General features: G+C 38.8%; 2 protein-coding genes across 12 annotated transcripts in view; one reads left to right on the forward strand and one right to left on the reverse strand.

Moving 5' to 3' along the window:
• The window catches only part of RFX1 (regulatory factor X1), a 61,230-nt gene extending 55,160 nt beyond the window's left edge, over positions 1–6,070 (forward strand). For 9 of the 11 annotated variants that reach the window (XM_039329701.1, XM_039329698.1, XM_039329704.1 and 6 more), the window contains one exon: positions 1,525–1,691. In XM_039329701.1, coding sequence (XP_039185635.1) covers positions 1,525–1,691 — 167 coding nt within the window. Of the gene's footprint in view, positions 1–1,524 lie in introns of all 11 variants that reach the window. The other 2 variants (XM_039329700.1, XM_039329709.1) reach the window with 1 other exon arrangement.
• A 1,212-nt stretch (positions 6,071–7,282) lies between these two features.
• On the reverse strand, positions 7,283–22,227 carry LOC120301915 (DDB1- and CUL4-associated factor 15-like). The gene is made up of 7 exons (XM_039329710.1): positions 19,306–22,227; positions 13,946–14,037; positions 12,419–12,547; positions 9,869–9,954; positions 9,411–9,515; positions 8,339–8,454; positions 7,283–7,946 (listed from the first exon to the last, which is right to left on the reverse strand). The coding sequence occupies exons 1-7, from the start codon at positions 19,670–19,672 to the stop codon at positions 7,891–7,893; spliced, it is 951 nt and encodes a 316-aa protein (XP_039185644.1). The 5' UTR covers positions 19,673–22,227; the 3' UTR covers positions 7,283–7,890.
• Positions 22,228–22,419: the final 192 nt, after the last annotated feature.

The raw sequence follows: 22,419 nt of genomic DNA on the forward strand, positions 1-22,419 counted from the left end.
ATGCTAAAACAACAGGATTTTATAAAAAAACAGACAGAATTTGACCAGATACTGTTAAAAACAGATGAAAAATTGATTAAGAAACTCTACAAATATTAGTTAAGCTTAAAGATGGAAGAGGAACAAGTAAAAGAAACAATGATAACATGGGCAAAGAACATTGGACATAATATAGAATTAGAAAACTGGCAAAGTTTATGGGAAAGAAACACTAAATTAATGAAAGTGGTGGCTTATAAAGAAAACTTATATAAAATGTTTTACAGATGGCATTTAACACCAGTGAGATTAGCGAAAATGCTTAAAAATACATCAAACAAGTGTTGGAAATGTAAACAAAACCCAGGTATTTATTATGCTATCTGGTGGTCATGCACTAAAGCTAAAAGACTTTGGTCAAAAATACTGTACATATTTGGTTTGAGAAAATGACTAAAAAACATATAGAGTTTAAGCCAGAACTATTTCTGTTAGGCATAATAGGAGGAAACTATGAGAAAGATTCTGTATACTTAATTCTGCATGTATTAACTGCAGTAAGAATCGTATTTGCCCAATATTGGAAAAATGAAAATTTACCAGTGGAAGAAGAACTAATTAAGAAAGTTTTAGATTGTGAGAAATGGACAGATTGACATTAAAGATAAAAGAGAAAGAAGACTCAGTATACTTTAGAACATGGGATAATTTTTATCAATGGCTAGAAAAGCAAGTTAGAGAGAAAGGAACATGATATGTACTATGTAACATTGAATGTGTACTAGTAGGAAGAAGACTTTTGAGGTATTGACTAACATATTGATTATGATAATATAGAAATTATTGTTTTTTAAAGTAGCATAAATGTTTGTTAAAGTAGCATAATTATGAAAAAATCAGAGATGATAGGCAGAAGAATCTTAAGCTAAAGTAACAAATCCTTTAATGAAAACTAGAAAATAAATGTTAAAATTAATATCCATTCATACTTCACTGTTTATATTTTTATGAATTATTAGTATGAAATCTAGACACATTAGTGTAAATTGTTTTTATTAAAGATATTGTATTAGTGAAAATGCATTTTTGTGATTTACTGTGCTTTGATTAATTTGCAAAAGTAATAATTTTGCATAAAAGTTTTGTAAATATTAAATGCTATATTATTATTGTACTATAATGCAAGAGAGGGAAGCAGGAACAAAAAAATCCAAAATAAAACAGAGTCTAGTACAATACAGGAGTTTACTCTCTTAGCCCATTCTGTGGCAAAGAGATTGTTGAGTAGTCAGCAAGTCAAAATGTTGACTGGCCCTTAATTTAGACAAAAGTCTTAGTACTTCTTGCCTTCTGATTCCAAAATGTAGTGAGCATGGAATGGCTAATTTTACCCCTGGTATTCAGGGATGTCCCTCGACAGGAATGAGCCACTGAAGGAATACTTAGAGTTTTGAGGTGATTGGACAACCTCTAAGAAAATAAAGCTCAGGGCCTAACTTGGCTTTGTGCCTCCAATTGATGTAACTGCATTTTCTTTTGAATTAGATGAAGAAGAGGAAGAAGAGGAGGAAAGCGATGAGGAGATGCCACAAGAATTGTCTCTTAGCTCCAATGAATCCAGCAGCCTAACAGCTGAGCCTATGGAGCCACCCTCAAAACTGGCACGGACAGATTCACGGGGCATCTTTGTGCAAGCACTGCCCTCCAGTTAAAGAGAAATAAAGGAGGGACTGACTACTAAGTGTCCAGCAGGAAGTCAGGGTGCATCTTGCACTGCGTTGTGCTGCCCTGCGATAAAGATGTGCTGTTCCCTGTCTCCGAGTGGTATGCAATGCGCTTTCATTTCATCCCCTTCCCTGGCCTACCTTTACCCAATATAAACCAAGTAAGATCCCAGCAACACTCCCCCTAAAAGCCTGCCTAATACCTGGTAGCACTGTGGGGGAGGAGTGCTTGGTTAGTGGGCTGATCATGGTTTCACTGATTGGGTTAGTTTCTTTTTTTGACTGCCTCCTTGATTACCATCGGTAGTCTGAAACTGGCTTAAACCATGACCCCTTCACCCTTGGCTGATTTTTGAAGGGAATTTATGTGCTTGACCAAGCATGGTCCCAGATTATGCTGCTGGGAATGCATAAAACCATGCTTTTGAATTATAAAATTGGCCAAGGGCCTAGGCTTTTCTGCCTCTTGGCAGAAGTATGATATACAGAGTCTCTGGCACACCTGAGTTAGTTGAGCCATTGAAACTGACTCTTGGTGAGGTGAGTCATTCCGTCCACTAGTTGGATCAGGTTGAATGTCATTATATTGTGGGAAACTCCTTGTGTCTGCCTGTTCCTTGATGCTGAGCATCTGTCTTATACTACTCAAGGCTGCTGGACACAAGAGTTTGGATTTCCGGAAGCTTGGAGAGTGATGGTCAATGCTTGGGTATAGGGCAGGAATTTGCAAGAATTATTCCAGCTTGAGTGAAAGTTTCTGTGTAATAATCAGCATTGACTTCTTGAAGCTTTCTGTGGCAGTGGCTGAATTTATAAGAAGATATTCTCAGTGCAGTATATGCAACTGGGCTTTCAGCTATTCAATGGTGCAATGTTATTTGGAATAGGGCAGCGTGCACTCTGTGCAGCTGTAATTGTATCCAAGTTTGGTTTGCCATAGATGTATACGTAATGATCATTACTAGGACAAGTGCCATCTGCTATATCTATCTTTCTGATCCAGCAAGATTCTAGCTACAGTTACATTTTGTTTTAAGAGGAAAAAAGATTTCAGCATCATGGTTTCAATTGATATGTCTTGAAATTGTGTCTGCCACTCTAGATTTTCTAATAGAGCTCATTCTAATTCTTCAGCTGCTTAGATTGTCCAGTGCTAATTTCTCTTGGACAATTCATCCCAAGCCCACTGTTACGTTAAAAAAAATCAGCCTCATATTAAATATTTCTAAATTTATAGATGCTTAATGTACACTTGAAGTTCTGCTGCAAGATCTTTCTGCTTCTACTTTTCCCTACTTTGGGGAAGCAAGGTGGCAAGCAGGAGTTGCGTTCCATTCATATGCGTTATTATCATCCCTGAATACAGTTTTTGTATGCAGCTTTCAGACTTTTGGTGTTCTCCTGATTATTGTGATACACTTGCAACTTTTAGCCAGATTCTTCCTGAGACATGTCAGGAAATCCCATGCTATTAGCATGAAGCCAGCCTAAGTAAGCCATTTTTGAACTCTGCTAGCACATCAAACGTAACTAACTCAACCAGTTTTGCTAATACCTTTTATTTTTCAAGCCTTACTTTGTAAAGATAGTGGCACTAAAAATACACTTAGCCTTGGCAGATGCTGGGGCTGCCCTTCTATTAACCAAGCAACAGTGTTTAGAAACATTCAATCCACTATTGCCTTCTTAAGGCCATTACAGTGCTGGTGATTGGAAGGGTGATTCTTTTTCAAGTGCTTGTAGTCCAAAGATTGCCTGCTACACAGGAATAAGCTAGTAAGTGGGTATAGGAACTGCTGAATCTACAAAACTATGGAACAGGGTGCTTACTCAACTCAACCTAAACTTCTATTAACCCATTACCTTATTGCAGAATAATTAGAACAGAGAATGCAACAGAAACTACACTGGTTGAAATGATACGCAAAATCATTGCCAACCTGCTGAGAAATAGGAAGCCAAATAGATCAGAAAATAATTGGGGTATAAATACAAAACTATAAGCAAGGATCAGCAATGCAGATTACCTTCCGATTTGTGAGGGGATAACGCAAATGGTCATTATAAGTCAACTGGATTCATAGTTTACCACCCGAAACTGTTTTGACTTTACAGCTATTTAGAATTAAGCATGAAGACTTGGGTTCCATTTGCAGCTGGGCAAAATTACTACAGTGCCATTCTTCACTTTTGCACTAAATCTTAACAATTTCATAAATTAAGTATATGCATCTCTATGAAAATAATTTGGTGATTGTGTGCTTTCTAGAGAACGTATTTAAGCACTAATAGCCACTGATCCTTGAATCCAAATTAATGATAATACTGTAATATTCCCTTGCAGAAGTCTTTTAGCTATGACTGTCAAAAGAAAAATCTGTAGGCTTTTAAATGATACTGATGGGCAGGAGTAAGTGGGTAAAAACAGTATCTTCTTAGGTTTTAGCCCATGTCTACATGCTACATGTGTTAGGCCAAGCTTCTATGTAAAGCACTCAAGTCTGATAAACCAGAAATTAGCCTGAGTTAATCTAAATTCTCTATGAAGAGTATGTGCTGCATGCAAAAGGCCTCTAATTGCTATTCCTCCTTAGGACACCTCTTCACAGTGGAAGTCATAATGAAAGAAACCCCTTTTTTAAGTGTCTTTATTTCCATCTTCAGTTAAATAGGTAGGTAGCTGCTCTAACTGCTTCCAATCCAGGATAAGCTCCAATGAAACAAATGCTGCTTCCTTAGCTGCACATGACATTAGAACGCCAGGATGAGATACTTTTGGATTCTATTCATGAAGTTCTTTTCTGTCCAACTTCTTTTGCTACAGCAAGTCAAATGTGTTTCAGGCACTGAACATAAACTTATTCCTTGTAGTCCCTCTTAGATATGTGTCTAACAAAGCTATTTCTAGCGCAAAACTGGCTTTAACATAGTAGCCCATAGTAGCCCATAAAGTGGCACAATCTTGAAAGGGAATAGAGGGAAAACACAAGTCTGGACCTTTTTGCTTTGCTCCAGAAGCAAAATGCTGCCTTCAAGGATTTTTTTTTTTTTTTTTTTTTGCACAAAAGTACCTCTTAGTTTTGAATTACAGCCTAGATAATATTTGCAAGATGGAAGTGAGATAGAAAAATTCTCCCTTCCCTGCCTTTACTAGAGGTGCCAGAGCCAATAAATACCCCCTAACATAAGAACCCAGTCTATCCGAGAAGCACCTTAATTCCCCTATCTGGCTGAACTATCATTTTTATAATCAATTTGTAGCAAAGCAATGAGTAGTATCCATGGTTTCTACAGTACATTTCTTGTGGCAAACCTGAAATTTCAACTCTGTTGTTCTGGACGTGTGCATACCTTGGTTTGTTGGATGTATGAGTATATCCATCAGTGAAATAGTATGTTTTGTGCTCCAACAGTATAACCAACAATATCTACAAGGACAAGCACTAATCAGGTTTTGAGAAATTCCCCTGTTCCAACATTTCCCCAATCCTTGCTCTCTGAAATGTATGCAGATTGACATTTAGCTTTATGACAGTCCCAATTCTGGTAAAGAAAATGGATCTAGTTGTTTGCAAAAATCTTGCTTCTGTGAGCTAGCTATTCCCTCTCTCTATAAACTGCATAATGCTGGATCCACCACTCACACAAGACCAACAACATGAATAAGCTTACCTTTGTATTCAGTTGCTGCCTTACACAACAAAATCCTTTCCCTCTGAACGAGGATTATCTCCATTTACTAAGCAAATTGGCTGCAGAGCAGCTAGGAACAGTTGCTAGCAAAGCCAAGTCAGAAATACTTGCCGAGTCTATTTAATAACCCACACAAACCAGTCCCGTTCCTTCTCTGTGCTAGTAACTAAGCAAACAGATCTGATTACTTGCTACTCTAATGAAAGTAATCACTTTTCTGGTTTGTAACTGAATATTAAATATTCTAGTTTTAAACAAAAATATCTGTGCTTTTCTATGTAATAACTAATTCTTGTTCTATAAACCACCTAAATATTGTGAGATTGGTGAAGATAAATTACTTGATATTTTTGGGTTTTTCAACCATCATGGCCTTATTTGTTCAATTTTTCCAGTGTTTTAAACCTGTGATATAGATGTTTATTGCAAAATCTACATATTGTATAAAATATATATTTTGTGTCAATCTTTTGTGCGGCGGCAACAGCAGCAGCTTTAGCTGTTCTATAGACTTCAAGTGGAGTCTGAAGAGCTGTGTAGGTGTCCTGGGTCCATGAGATGGGCAGTGCCTGTGGTCAGATAATGTATGTGTGTGTAGTCTAGAGTGCAACAGCTGTTTTCTACCTTTTGTAGTTCTTTCTTAAGAAATAAATTCAGCCGTGTTCTTTGCCTAGGATGCTGCTTGCTTACTATTGCAAAAATGAGTTCACATTTCAGCCCTTGTGTGCAAAATTGGAATCTGCTTGGCAATCCCAGCATAGGTTCTATGACTTGGATGAACTTTCAGATATCCCCAAACTTTCCTGGTTCACAGTGCTCTGGATGCTGTAGCAAGCTCCCTAACAGTTCCATTTATTAAGTATCTTATGCTCCCCTGCGAGTTTGCTGTAGTGCCATGCTACAGGGTTTGGGAACTACAGATCTAAGGTCAGAGATATATTCCACCCTTCATACAATTTAGAGAGGCAACATCCATTTCACATCTGAAGTCATGTTCAAAAATTCACCTCCTGGTGCCCCATCCCAGCAGAGCTACTTAAATGGGATGAATACAATTGATGTTTTACATAGCTACTTCAAATGGAATGAGCATAGCCTTAAAGGATTTTTTTCTGAGACAGTCAGATGCCATTTAGCTCCCTTTTGCTATTTTTCAGTTGTTGTATAGCTTTTGCAATTTTTTTTTTAAACCAGAGGCTCTCATCTCTAGCAAGTATGTTTCTATTGGAATTACAGTATATAAAAAGGCTGCTATTCATAATAACTATAAGGTGAAACACACTTATTTTAAACTTCTTAGGGCCTGAAATTACTATAGTAATTTGTTGGGGGCAATATGCTGACCCTGTAAACTGCTTAGAGGGGGCTGTAAAGCACTGAAGCGGTATATAAATCTAAGTAATATTGCTATTGTGATATTTTTGCTAATGTATGAATTCTATTCATGAGGACTGTTACCTCTGATTCAAAGTGAAGACTGCCAATGAAAGGGAAATGATGCTTCCTTTCACACCCATCCTGAATTTTAATTATCCTCCCATCTTTTAAGACAACATTCTCTTGGATAGTATGGGAAAATATTTATAATTATATTTATTTACACAATCTGAAATCACACAATTCAGCAACCCCTTGCTCAAACTGGGCAAATCTAATCAAGGACAAATCACCTAGGGACCCTAGGTGCACCATGAAAAAAAGAATATATTATGATAACCAATGTGAATTATGGAATGTTCTTGTATAACAAGCAGTAAGTATCTTAAATTTGCACATACTTTCCAGATAGTAAACCCTTAATGTCAACCTGTGTGAAAATTCTCAGTTGCGATGCTGTAATTCCGATTAAGTTTTTCATCAAAGAAGAAAAGAAGCAACAAGAGTTAGTCTGTTTAAAATATTTATTGCAGGAAATAAGACCTGCTGGAGAGAAAAGAGAGAAAACATTTGTAATCAGTCCACTAGGTATGTGAGTTGGGGTGGCATTTACATTTAGGAAGAAAAAAAATAGACAAAATAACAAGTACAAAATGACACTGAAACAAGAAAGGAATTTGGTCTCCTTAAACAATATTGTTGCCTTGGAATAATTTGTTCTTGCATTAGAGGAAGTCAAATCTTACAGGATATTCCCACCTATTCTTTGTAGCTTCACCAAATACAGATTACTCTAGAAGGTTAAATAGCTAATTTTTGCTTTTTCTAAATCAGTTGAAGTTGAACCATCGCAAACAATAACCCTGGTCTGCAAGGAAAAGTTTGTTTTCAGAGTCTCAAGCAACCTCGCTTCTTCAAATATCACCCCCCAGACAGCAACAAGGAAGTAGAAGTGATTCTATTCACAAAATCTAATGCTTCCAAGATCATTTGGGCAACATCTACTCTAAAGAAAGGGAAAAATTAAAAATGTTTAACAAGGAGGTAGTTGAATTGGACATATACAGTTATGGCAAAAAATGAACAACTGATGTGAGTTTTGCTTCTGAATCAGATTTCATAAGACAATCCATGTGTAGCGCTCATTGTCTGCTAGGAATTTTAACGAGCAACCTGTAGTTACAAAGGGGAAAAAAAAGAGTTAGCCAAGAATTAATGTCCTTGCAATGCAAGTCTCTCCAAAACTAACTACATTATAAAGTCATCTTGAATGGAATTTCCAGAACTCTGATATTTGAAACCAGAAACTAAGATAGTAATTAACTGCTACCACTTCATGGGCCATGATCAATCAAAGATATTGAATAAAATCCCCAAAAACCCAGAATCAGGACAGATCTCTCCAGTGTTTTAACATTACACATTTTTAGAAAAAGTATCCTATTTTTTTTTTTAAATGTCAGAAAGCATCAAACATGCCTTTGATTGAAAACTGGCTATTATCTCAATATTGGTCAGCCAACTGAATCCACTGAGTAATAAAACTTTTACAAGACAGAAAATACCTTTGTGAAGGGCTTCATTGGTCATTCTGTTGACATAGCGAACACTGCTCTCTGGTACAAGCCACTTCATTACCATATCCACACAGCTTTTCCGGTAGGAGCTCCATACACTGCCACTGAGAGGCAGGAACTAGGATTAGTTAGCAAGCCCAGAGTTCACATATGGATAATTTTGATACAACATTTAGAATCATGGAAAAATACTAAACAACTTGCCCTCAATGTAAGATCATCAGAACAAATGGCAGATTATTCCCTATGTTCCTTTAATTTGCCACTATATAATAATGGTCACCATTCACTTCCATCAGGAGACATGGAATGGTACATTTTGAAAATCTTTGCAGAAAGGAAAATATGTCAGAGGAAAGAGAGAGTTGAAGGGCTGACTTTCATTAGAAAGATTACAATAGAAAAATGTTAAAAAAAATAATTCAAGGGTAAATATACCCCCTCCCCTAAAAAGTAATAGGTCAACTGTAAGGAATCGCTTCAAACCACATCTTAAGAAAGCAGAACTCTTGGAAACTATCTCTTCCAACAGGAACTTGTATTAAGAGAAATTGATAGTGGGCATAATAGACAGAATCTGAGGGATTCTCTCACAAATCGATGTTTAAAGTGTCCCTAAGCAAGCCCCGCCCCGCAGTTCTTCCGTGCGATGCACACCGGCAGATTTCTAGATGTTAAATCCAGGAAAGACAACATCAATCCGGCTCTGTTGTACACGATCATGCAACAGCTCCTCACACTTTATTTTGATGACGGAAGAGGCTGTATCTTTTCACACACACACCCTTTTCCTAGTTGGCCGGTAAGGAGGAGAAGTTCAGAGGGGCATAGGATGAAAGGCAAATGCTTACATTGTGATGGTTAGCAGATCCTCAAGCGAATAAACAAAAGGTTACTTTGTGGTGAATAGAGGAAGTGAAAGTAATTTTAAAAAGCTTGCATATCCCCCCTCACCCTTGGGATTATGGCAGGATCCAGGAAAGGGTAAGAATTGGTTTTAGATCAGAGGAGATAGATAAAAAGGAAATATAACTGGATCCTGATATCAACCCTGTTTTACCTGGTCTGTCCTTTGACTTCTGTGAGATCACCTACACTGACAGTGACAAAGATGCCAGTATTCAGATCCCATGCCACTTTGAGGCTGGTGTGATATGTCTTTGGTCTGCAGATGATAAGAATGATTAGACTACCCATTCAGTAAACACAGACAAATAATACGCCTACTTATATCAACATTATTCCAATCTTTTACAGTTGCTCCAAAGAAATTCTTTGCTGATATACATAGCATATATTATCTCCAAACATTTTGAGAATGTATTTTAATATCTGGGATATAATATTTTAAATTTCTGATAGAACTACAGACCTTCAGATTTGATCAGTGCTTCAGAATATGCAGAAGCACTTGTGCCTTTTTGCAGGATTGTAATGCTGCTGCAGGAAAGCTTGTGCAGTAGCCATACAATCCTGGAAACAAATCCAAAGAATTGTCTAGCCTGGGACTGGACTCACCTGAGCTGTCCCTCTTCATCTGGAGAAGGAAATGCTAGCAGCAATAGTCCAATATTGATGATGACCTGATTGGTTTCTGGACATACCTAAAAAAACATGTTTAAAAGAACTGAATAAGCTGCATTCAGCTGGAGGACAAGGTTCTATTCTTATCTAAAGGGAATCCAAGGTTAAAACTGAAAGGAACTTAATAAAACAAAGGAGGCTCTCTCAAGGTTGTTCTTAGATCATTCCTGTGCTACATATGAGACATGTAATGATTTTAACTCTCTCACAAGCCAAAAAGAAATACTCTAATCCGGAGGTCCCCAACCTTTTGGGCACCAGGGACCAGTTACAGGGAGAGAGGTTTTTCCACAGACCAGAGGGGGCGTGGTTTTGTGTGCTGCCTGCATCCTGTGGATAGGGCTTTTCTTGTTTGTGTGGACCAGTTGCTGGCATGCTGCGGTCCGGTACTGGTCCACGGACCCGGGGTAGGGGACCCCTGCTCTAAGCAGGAACCCTTTAATTTCAAAATATCAAAATATAAGCCATCAGCTTGTTAGCTGTTCATAACATTTAAGTCAGATTTTATTGAATGAATAACAAGTTTTCCTACTCTGCCCCTTACTAGTCAGAGACTTCTCTGAAGTAATACTTTTTCTACTCAAATCAGCCATTCTAAAATGGCACAAATAAAAACTGTGTGAACAAGTGATCAGAAAGTGGAATGAGCCAGCAATCCACAATAAAATCATCATACTATTAATATCAATTAAAAGTTGCCTGTACAACCTTATTCCAAATTTTACTCCTTTTACTATTTCAATCTACATAAGTCATAAACTGTGACACTCACAGATCACCTTGGAAAGTTTATAACTGACAAGAGACAGTACCACTTGGCACTGAATACAATGAGGCAACAGCCAGAACTTTTAAATAAAACTTGGCACTATTGATCAGAATAGTCAACATGAAGCAAATTGGGAATATTTATCTTCTAACCAATGATGCAAACATGACCCAGAGCCCTGCTCCACAGCAACTCTATTTTTTATAATTATTATTTCTTTGTAAATCAGACTGCTGAGAACTTTTTTTAAAAAAAGAACAGATCAATATAAGCTCAATTCAATCACTGAGTTGATCTCAGTACTGTATTATTTGGGTTGCTGTTGCAGCTTGATCAGATGTTGTAGCTCTGAATTGTTATTGTGAGCCAATTCACCCATTGTGTTACTGCTGGAAGAGATATCTAGCTTTTATTATTCATGCCTGCCTGATTTCCACATCACACAATTATCACACATTATAGAAAGTTTTAGAAAGCTGCCAGACTGCCCCCAGAATGGCTGGATTGGAAGAAGAATGTAAGTTTTTACAGAGTTTACACAATTTGTTTTTTCTACATTTCTAGTTCTAGATACTAAAGGAAATGCTCATCTTCTTTATTCTTTAAAAAAGAAATTTCTGGTGCACCATCACTGAAGGTTTTTAAGAAGAGACTAGACAGTCATTTGTCTTGAGATGGTATAAGTTTTCCTGTTTAAGCAGGGGGCTGGACTAGAAGGCCTCCAAGATCCCTTCCAGCTCTATTCTAATTATATATCTATAACTATGATGAAGAAGCATTTTTTCATAAATCAAAGTAGATATTTTGTCTGTCTATTCTATCTCTACCTCCAATTGCAACCATGACATTCTTTTATTCTCCAGGATAACTAAAATTTACTCTCCACAATTAAATTCACATGTATGTTATTTTCTTAAATATAAGCTATTTTGGGAATATTTGTGTTAAAAGGCAATATAAAATGTAAATAGAATCATGTTCTATTAGGGATGACCTCAAATCTGCAGGGAAGCCATATCTCTCCTCTTAACTATATGATCTTCTTTGTGAACTGTAAAAATACATTAATTCTTAAATAACCTTCCTTTAATAAGGTGTCTTCTAGAGGTAGAATACAACTCCCAGAACTACATTTGTTAATGCAATGAACATCACAAATATGACACAAGGAAAGCTGTTTAACATTTCTAGGGGAGATATGCTGGGAAAAGTCTGGTCTAGAAAACTGCCCATTCGCACTATTTTTATGTATACCATGTGACATCCTTAGGGAGTCCATTTCCACCCCTTTTTAGACAAATAAACAGCAGTTTACCTCACACTAACTCTGTAGTTAAAACTATTGAAAAACCAATCATGACAGATATAGACCAATTTTGTGAATGGTAAGGGCCTTTATGATTATTTAAAGATAAATTTTAAAAAATCTGTTTAATTAGAGTGAAATTACTTGTTGACACTCAAGGGGACAGGTAAACTTGCAAGTCAATACTCCGCGCTCTGGCTGAAGGTGCTGCTATAGTGAACATTAGCAAATATAATTTAAATATGTTAAACTTATACCAAATTATTTTCAAATACAAATAAATCTAAAAGTGTCTTTCCTCAAATGGAGAACAGCATCTGCATTTTTTAATGAGCCAAGAAGCAATACTATAAAAATGATGTTCTGTTCTCAAATAAGATATCATTAAACAAATCTGTCATATTCCTACCTCCAAGATGACAATGTCATAATCACTGAAGGAACAAAACTGCTTGGACCATGAAGCATCATTTCGAATCACTTCATTAATAACATATTCAAAATCCAAAGTCAACTGCTCCACTGTTAAATATTGGCCCTGAAAAGGCAGAAAAATAGCAGAGAAGAATCTGTATCAGTACTTTCTGGCATAGCCTGCTCCTTAGCCAGACACCTAATTTTCAGAAACTCATTATACTAATAAATATAATTAATCCTCTGTTTACACCTCTAACATTGACATTAATACTGCTCTATCTCAATTCTTTTTTTTCTATCAACAAGCTATTTTGTGCAAAATCTCTACTAGCCAGAAAAATGACATAACTGAGTGTAATATGACACCACAAACTACTCCAAGCTCTTATTATAATTTTTTGTACATAGTTTTCAGTTATAGCAAGGATTAGTTAAGCATATATAGTCATCCATGGGATAGAGGGAAATATGAAGAACAGGTGCATAGTTGGAAAACATAACTGCAAGAGATCTTGGATGTACATTGTTAATTTCACAATTTCAGACAAAAACCATTGAGGACTTAAAATTCTGCTTAAAATTTAGCATGCTATTATGGCAACAGTTGCCTAAATATTATATTATAGTCCATATTTTTTGCACATTGATTTGCTTTTCACATACAGAATTTGTCCTCTCTGATTTGGACAGAATCAGCCTCAAAAACTATTTTAAATGGAAGTTCTAAAATTTCATTTAAAAAAATGGGATTTTTCTTTCCAGAACAGATTCAAACTGTAATTGGAATGCAACACAACATAAGAAAGACAAAAATATCACTTCTGAAATCCAGGAACTGCCCAAATAAGCTAAGTTAAAGTGTTTTCCTCTTTAAAGATTGAACATCTTTCAAATCTAACAGAAAAGAGAATAGGGAACCTAGACTGGAAAATTTCTCCCGTTCACATAGTGCTTGCCAAATGTTATAATCCTTATATTTTCTGTCTATGGTCCAGCCCTTGTATGAAGGTCCTCTAACTGATAAATTACAAGCCTAATACATGCTAAATCTGTTTAATCATCATTTACAGAATAAATCAGAAGTGATTGGTTTTATACAACCTATAAACTATAATTAACAAACATACCAGTCATAGTCACATGAGCTAAGATCAAACTACATAATGTTTGTTAAACTGGCAACTAAAGCAAAAGATGCTTGAAAATATAAATCAGAAACGTTTGAAGCTTGCTGAAAAATAAACTGATGCTATTTAAATAATCCCTCAATGAATTCAATACATATCCCTAAATTAAAACCACTATATTCCAACTAATCAGGGTGTGTTACCAAAAAAAAGAAAATGTTTTGTATTTCAATACAATGAGATCAAACAACTGGATAAAACCAAGAAAGCAAGTAATGAAAAAAATATTAATGAGTTCACATTTCCTTGAGAATAATTATTTAGTGGTCTTTCTCAAACAGAGTTAGCATCTCTTTCTCTCACATCAGAAGATTCCTAGAAATAGCTCTTACCTCACAAATGGCCTTCTCCTTTAAGAGCTTCAAATTTCTTCCTAGGAGGTCTGTCACAACAAATGGCAAGGAGATTTTGTCATCCTCATATTCTGAAATAAAAAATAACATAAAGCCAAGTAAAAAAAATAACTATGAAGCATCAAAAGAACAGCTTCAAAAAGATCTTTTGCAAGAGTAGAGAATAAAAAAAAGGAAACCAAAACCAGGAGAAGTAAATGTATTGGAACAGGAGGCTTCAAAGAGATTCTGTCTTCCCTTTGATTATCTAAGGTTAATGTATTTATTATTCCAAAGCACCCAATAGCCACTGATAGATTTATATCAGTAATTTATATTTTTAGTATTTTTGAATAGACGAAATGTTTGCACTGTAAAATAGAACTGACTGACTTCAACATGCAGTTGTCTACTTGACTGGCTTCGTCAAAAATATTAATTTTGGCTTCTGAATTAGGTCTGGCAGGGTACCAGGATCAAATATGCAAGAGAACACACTTTGTGAATATATTCTGAAAAACAACCAGTCAGCATTAATCTCTCCTATTTTTCAATTTTTGAAACACCTCATGAACTATACTGTATTGAAGAAAAACTTGTCACTGTGAATAATAATATTTAAAAAGCAACACTTGCTGGTTATATGGGAAAAATCTGTTCCACAAATCCATCTGAACATATACCAGTTATTATTAAATTTATAAAACCAAATCAGACACACTCCAATCAATGTATCACTTTGAATGCCTGCATGTTCTGATTATATACTAATGATAAAAGACAAAAATGTATACACCAAATAGGGTTAGTAATGCACAGTTTTTAAGAAAATCATACATTTTATCAGCAAAGAAACTGGCTGATTGGCTGATTAAATAACAACTGTTCTCTCACAAGCAAAACCGAGAGCAATTAGAGACATGAAAAGCTAGAACAAAAGTCATGGAAAACAAAATTGAGGGGATAAAACAAAGCACCTGGAAGGAAATAAGTTTTTCTCAGTTTTTTCTTGTCTTCACACAGTGGCAGGCAATCCAATACTATAACAATTCACATTGGCAAGAAGAGGAAAAAAGTGCAAATGCCATAGGTGGCGAGATGCATAAGATGTCTTTTTAAACAGCACAACTACCGGTATGTTAGACAATCAGAGAAGATCAGATGTCTCAGAATGACTACGGTCCAGAAATTTCTTCCTAAACAAATTTAAAATCCATGCATACAAAAATACTGTGGTTGTGCATACTATGTGTGACTATATTACCAAATTAAAAAAAGATGTTTCAGGTTATATAAAAGAACATCCAGAGAATCTATATACTACTAAAACTTTCCCGTAACTTTTAAATGGGCAAAATGGTGGATTATAGAATAAGTTTCTGAATCACAGTACTGTATGTCAAATGGCCTAATTTACAGAAGTATCCAAAAACTGAGACACATGATTTCAGACTTGAATACTGGGCGCTACCTAACAAAATGAAATTCAATGGTGAAAAAAGGAAGGTTCTACATTTAGGCAAGAAAAACCAAATGTACAGGTATAGTATAGGGGGTACCTTGCTCAATAGTAGCAACTGTGAAAGGGATCTCGGAGTCCTAGTGGACTATCACTTAAATATGAGCCAGAAGTGTGCTGCAGCTGCCAAAAAAGCCAACACAGTGCTAGGCTGCATTAACAGAGGGATAGAATCAAGATCACGTGAAGTGTTAATACCACTTTACAATGCCTTGGTAAGGCCACACTTGTAATACTGCATCCAGTTTTGGTCACCACAATGTAAAAAAGATGTTGAGACTCTAGAAAGAGTACAGAGAAGAGCAACAAAGATGATTAGGGAACTGGAGGTTAAAACATATAAGGAACGGTTGCAAGAATTGGGTATGTCTAGTTTAACGAAGAGAAGGACAAGAGGGGACATGATAGTAGTGTTCCAATATCTCAGGGGCTGCCACAAAGAAGAGGGAGTCAAGCTATTCTCCAAAGCGCCTGAAGGCAGACAAGAAGCAATGGGTGGAAACTAACCAAAGAGAGAAGCAACCTAGAACTAAGGAGAAACTTCCTGACAGTTAGAACAATTAACCAGTGGAACAAGCTGCCTCCAGAAGCGGTGAATGCGTCAAGTTTTTAAGAAGAAATTGGATAGCCATTTGTCCGAAATGGTATAGGGTTTCCTGCCTGAGCAGGGGGTTGGACTAGATGACCTCCAAGGTCCCTTCCAACATTATCATCATCATCATTATTATTATTATTATTATTGACTTGAAATTTGGCAAATTGGGTGATATTTTGAAACAAGTTATCATAAAACAGTTTATGAAATAACACAAAATTACACTTAAATATAGTAGACTTAAACTTCTTGCTCTAAATACATTTAATATGATACAGAATAACTTTTAATTGTGGATATTAAGAGTTATAAGGTACATGTCGCAACAGGCCCCAAAATTATGAATGAGTCAGTGCTAGATCTATTACAGCTGTTCTCAACCTGTGGGTCGTGACCCCTTTGGGGGTCGAACGACGCTTTCACAGGGGTCGCCTAACCTCCTGCGGCTCCAGAGCCTCCTCCGCCATTTGCAGAGAGAGAGAGAGAGAGGCACTTGCGCTTCCCTTCTCTCTCTCTTTCTCTCTCTCTCATGCAGACTTGCCCCCTCGCAGAGCTCCTGATTGGCCCTGTGGCCGGGTGCCCTAACCCCTGGGAGAAGGGTGGCCAGAAAGGCCCTTTCCCTGGCTGGCCCCGTCCAAGGTGCACATGGCCGGGGAACCGTGTAAGGAAGCCCTGGGATCCCTGCTGGGAGTGACCCAGCAAAGCCTCCACTGAGCGGGCCAGCCCTCCTGCAAGCCGCAGCCCCAGTTGGTCAAGCAGCAGCAGAGCCGGAGATAGAGGGTGAGTGGCAGGGGTAGGGAGGGGGCTTTGAGTCCAAGGAGCACCCCTGCGAAGCAGCCTCAGGGCAGGTAGTGCAGCCTCCCTGGCTTACCTGCACCAGGCAGAGGAGCAGCCGAGCCGGCCAGGCATCTCCCCAGGCCAGGCGGCAGTCCTGGCTGGGCCGGCGGCCAGCGGGGTATTGTTTCCTGGGATATCCCTGGGCTGCTGAGCTGGCCAAGTGTCTCCCCGGGCCGGGTGGCAATCCTGGCTGCGGTGGTGGCATCACTTCGGTCCCGGTGGGGCCGGCAGCCGGCAGGGGCATTGGTTCCTGGACTGTTCCCAGGCCGCTGAGCCGGCCACACGTCTCCCCGGGCTGGGCGGTAGTCCCGGCTGGGGCGGCGAATCGCTTCAGTCCTGGTGGGGGCAGCGTCCCGGTCCAGTGCATGGTGGCCCGGGCGCCCTTCAGCGCCTTCTGCTACCTCCTGCCCCCCCACCCTTGGCCTTCCAGGGACCTCCACCCATTTTCCCACATCCGGAACAGAAGAGGAAGTGTTACTTTCCGGGCATGGGAAGGGGCGGGGGCACTCCTCTAGACCGGTACTGCGGTTGTACAAATTGCAGCTGCTCAGCCTGGCCCGGCTCACCCTCCTGCGGCAGGCAGAGCTCGGCAGGATTTGGTCCTGGAAAGGCCCGGCTAGCTGGCCGGCCAGGAAGGCTGAGCAGCCCCAGTGGGGGAGCCATTCCCACCCCATGGCCGGTTGGCCAGGAATGTCATCCGGCTTGGGAGCTGCCTGACTGCCGTGGGGATATCCACGTCAGCAGCCTCCTGGTGGGCCCGCTAATTGCGGGCTCCCAGCTGGCTTCCTCCATGAGTCAGGCGCCTGGGACTCCATGGAGCCGCCCCTAATTGTGCCCGGAAGGGCCCGACCGAGCCCCGGGCTGACTTGCACGGCTCCGAAATGCCACTTGCCTGAATTCTTTCTGCCTCCTGGGGGGAAGTTGCGCCTCATGGCCCAATTATTATGGGCGTTATTCCAGCGTGGTCACTTAATTTGGATGCTTCTGTTGTTTTTATTGGCTTTGCTGTCATTACTCTTTTAAAAAGTATTTTTAATTGTAATACATCTTTGAACTCTAATCTGCCCAGAGTCACTGAATGGGAAAACTTGACATATTGAGGGGAGGGAGGGAGGGAGAGAGAGAGAGAGAGAGAGAGAGAAGAGAAGAGAGAGAGAGAGAGAGAGAAAGAGAGATAGAGGGAGAGAGGAAAGAGAGGGGGAGAGGAAAGAGAGAGAAAGAGAGAGGAGGAAAGAGAGGAAGAGGAGAGAGGGAGAGAAAAGAGAAAGAGAGAGGAAAGAAACAGGGAAGAGAGAAAGGGAAAGAGAGAAAGGGAGAGGAAAGAGAAAGAGGGAAGAGAGAAAGAGGGAGAGGAAAGAGAAAGGGAAGAGAAAGAGGGAGAGGAAAGAGAAAGGAAAGAGAGAAAGAGAGGAAAGAGAAAGAGAAAGAGAGGAAAGAGAGAGAGGGAAGAGAAAAAAAGGGAGAGGAAAGAAAGAGAAAGAGGAGAGAGAAAGGGAAGAGAGAAAAAGAGGGAGAGGAAAAAGAAAGAGAAAGAGGAAAGATAAAGGGAAGAGAGAAAGAGAGGGAGAGGAAAGAGAAGGGGAGAGGAAAGAGAGAAAGAGAGGAAAGAGAAAGGGAAGAGAGAAAAAGAGGGAGAGGAAAGAGAGAAAGGGAGAGAGGGACAGGAAAGAGAGAAAGAGAGGAAAGAGAGAAGAGAAAGGAAGAGAAAGAGGAAAGATAGAGAGGGAAGAGAGAAAGACAGGGAAGAGAGGGAGAGGAAAGAGAAAAAGAGAGGAAAGAGAGAAAGAGAGAGAGAGGAAAGCATAACCACTATGCTTTAATTATGTTCAATTCGTAACAATGAAAATACATCCTGCACATCAGATATTTCCATTACGATTCATAACAGCAGTAAAATTACAGTTATGAAGTAGCAACGAAAATAATTTTATGGTTGGGAGTCACCACCACATGAGGAACTGTATTAAAGGGTCGCGGCATTAGGAAGGTTGAGAACCACTGATCTATTAGCTGTTACACAAATAGAATGCATAATTAGGGTTCCTATTTTATTATGCTAGATATTTCAGATAAAGAGATTCCTCATGCGGTTATGCTACACCATCTGACCTTCTGCTAGCCTTAATTGAAAAGGTTGGGTGAAGTGAGAAAAGAAATTCATGTAGTAAAAGGTGACACAATGAGGAAGCCATTGTTTACAGCTAGGCAATGGAGATGGTGCAGGAAACATTCTCACAGTTGGACAAAGTAGCCTTCCCTTGTTCAAACAAAAATTCAAATGCAGTACACATAGGAAAAAGTGCTATCCAGTGGAGAATATGGAAGCATTTTCTTGCTGATACTTTGGCTCATGCCTGCAAATCCTGTCAGAAATCAGAAACCCACTACCACTTTCTTCCCCATACTCACCATCCTCTGCCTCGGAAAAATCGTTGGGTTCCAGGACATAGCGCAGTTTGGTATAGTTCACATAGCCTGGCTCAGCTGGCAGACTTTCCAGTTCAAAATTGGCTATAAAAGATTCTTTGGGGGAGCTCCCTATATCAGAAATGCTACTGGTTCCAGTAGACGATGTAGAACAATGAGCAACACTGCCATGTAAGCAAGATTCCAAAGTCTTCCTCAGGTCCCAAGAGCCTAAAGTATCCTGGCCCAGAGCCCCAGAGTCAAGGAGGCACTTGAGCCCATTGCCTGCTGCTGCTGCTTCTTCTACAGGTGCACTGCTTCTGGCTTCCTTGGCCCTTCGGAAGATGTCTGCAACAAATTCCTTTGCCATAGCTACAGCAGGTGAAACGTGGGTATCTATGTCCTGTGGAGGTACAGCAAGAGGCTGTGTCAATGGAGTCTCACTCTGGCAGGAGCAGCTGTCTTTTTCCAACTCTTTCTCTAAGCCTGCAGGACAATGTGAGATAAGGGATGCGTGGCTCACTTCCACAACAGGGGCCCGGGTCTGGCGACTCCTGTCATAAAGAATTTGGCAGAAGTTGCTGTCATCTAAATGGAAACAACAACAATAAAATCAGAAGTGCCACACAATTTCTACAACACATTTTCAAGGACTATTCATAATATGTTGTTGACTCCAAAACATGAATATACACGTACAAATAATCATTATATTTGGCTGTGTCTAGTATGCCCTTGTCATTTTTCCCCACTGACAAGCTGGGCTTTAATCTGTTCTCCAGCAAAGCTTTTTTGTTTTTTTTTTAAATAGACTCAATAGCTATGACAATGAATATTCTGACCAAGCAATCAAAGAAAGTAATTCAGAGGTAGATCATACATATGACATAAGCATCATTATTTCCATTTCTCTCACTCTTTTTGAAATCCATAACGGAGAAAACACTAAAATTACATAGACCAATTATGAAAACTTCTAGTAGCAAATTTGACTATTACTATTCAAATTATATTGAATAGTAATGGTCCAGAACATATTCTGTATTAGAATAATCTTTTAATTTGCAATAGTTGAGGTAATTTGAGGGGAGGAGCGTCCCCTCTCCAATTAAGTAAGTGGATGTCAATTGCTATACTTGGGGATACAACTAAAGCAAGCAAGACTTGCCCATCATTGCACTGTCTGAAAGTTCAAATGTTCAAAAAACCCCAGAGATCTCAAGAGAATTATTTATTCTGATAAAACTCCTGATTTATTTAGTTATTTGATTTGAGGTTTGGTTCTCATAGGCCTACTATATACAGCCCACCCAAATAATAATAACAACAACAACAACAATCCCTCAGTGAGGCAGTACCTTGATGTGATTGTGGGGCTTGTGTACTCTGAAGAAAATGAGAGCTATCCCATAGGTTCAACCATATTGGATACTTCTCATCAGAGGAATCAGACGAAGAGTGTCTCTCCCATAAATAATATGGTGAGACGTAAATTTCAGAAAGCCATATTGGCTCAGATGTGGCCCGGGTTAACAAGGTCCACACTAGATGTTGGAATTCCTTTTGGTTGAGCAACCAGGGCCAGCAGCTGCAGAACTACTGGAAGAAAAGGTGTTTACCCATTGCAAATACACAGTGATTGAAAACAAAGAAATAATGAACTGTTATTATAGATCAAGTCCAACAAGAAGAGGATATTTGAAACGAATGAACCAGTTCTGGAAAGAATAACATCCAGAATCAGAAATAAAAGAACAGAGGCCAGCACATCAATGTCAATTTATAATATGAAATAAAGTATTCACAGAAGCACAACTGGAAGAATTGCCAAGGTTTATCCAGGGCAAAGAAATCAAAGCCTTACCAGAAGTAACTCAATGTAGAGGCAAAGCAGGGGGAGTTGGCAGTACAGGAATCCAGCAGAGATATACAACTGCTTTCATTTGGAAAACAGGCATTTTGTCCTCTGCCCCAGGAAGAACAAAGCCCTCTAACTAAAGAAATAAAAGAATTGAAACAAAGAGTTGAACATCTAGAACAGCACAAAAGCATCAGAATAAGGCTGCCTGCATTGAAGCTTGTTCCAAAGAAACAGCTAGCACAAACATTAAAAGATGCAAATACTGCAAAATCAAGTATAAGCACCAACTCACTGCAAGAAATAACCAACTAATGAACAGCACAGGTGCAGTTATAACTGAATACCTGGGATGCAAAATCAACAAAGAAGAAAAAAAGCCAAACAGTGCACCACAAAAATGGAAGATTAGTCTGGAAAATAAAATCAGCAAATTGAGATCAGGTGCAAGCAAGCTAGGACAGATGAAAGAAAAGAAGCTGAAGAACAAGAAGACCAAAGACTACTTAATCAAGAAATACCACTTAGAAATAAGGAAGATCAAGGAAGCACTGGAAATAATAAAGCAGCAAATAACAGCTATAGCCAAGAAGATTAGCAGATACAAAGCTCGAATTGCAAGTTATAGGCAAAATCTCCAATTTCAATCCAGTCAGAAACGTTTCTAACAATCCATCAATGGAGAAACTGCAGTGAATCAGTCAGTACCTGACAAGGAAGAAACAGTGCAGTTCTGGGCGCAGATATGGGATAAACCAAAGAAATACAAAAACACAGCTTGGCTAAAAGAGGTTGCTGCGAATAAAAAAAGTTGAAAGAACTAGTAATAACAGCAGAAATAGTAGAGAAAGAGCAAGGAAGATCAAGAATTGGTCAGCACCAGGTGAAGATGAATTGCCTAGTTTTTGGTTGAAAGATCTAACTGGTCGATACCTACTTGTTGCCAAATAGTTCAACAACATACTACAAAAAGGTGAAATTGAAGAGTGGCTAACAACTGGGAAAACCTACCTAATAATGAAAGATCCAGCAAAAGGGGCAGCACCAGGCAAATACAGGCCAATTACTTGCTTACCAATAACTTTCAAATTGCTAACTGGTGTGGTAGCTGATGCAGTCCAACAGCATCTAATTGAAAACAATCTCTTTTCACCTGAGCAGAAAGGAAAACACCCCAATAGCAGAGGAACAAAGGATCAACTTCTAATTGACAAAATGATCTTGGAAAACTGCAAGAGAAGGAAGACCAACCTGAATGT

The sequence above is a fragment of the Crotalus tigris genome, unplaced genomic scaffold (assembly GCF_016545835.1).
Source record: "Crotalus tigris isolate CLP2741 ecotype Arizona unplaced genomic scaffold, ASM1654583v1 scf7180000024407.359931, whole genome shotgun sequence".
NCBI lineage: Eukaryota > Metazoa > Chordata > Lepidosauria > Squamata > Viperidae > Crotalus > Crotalus tigris.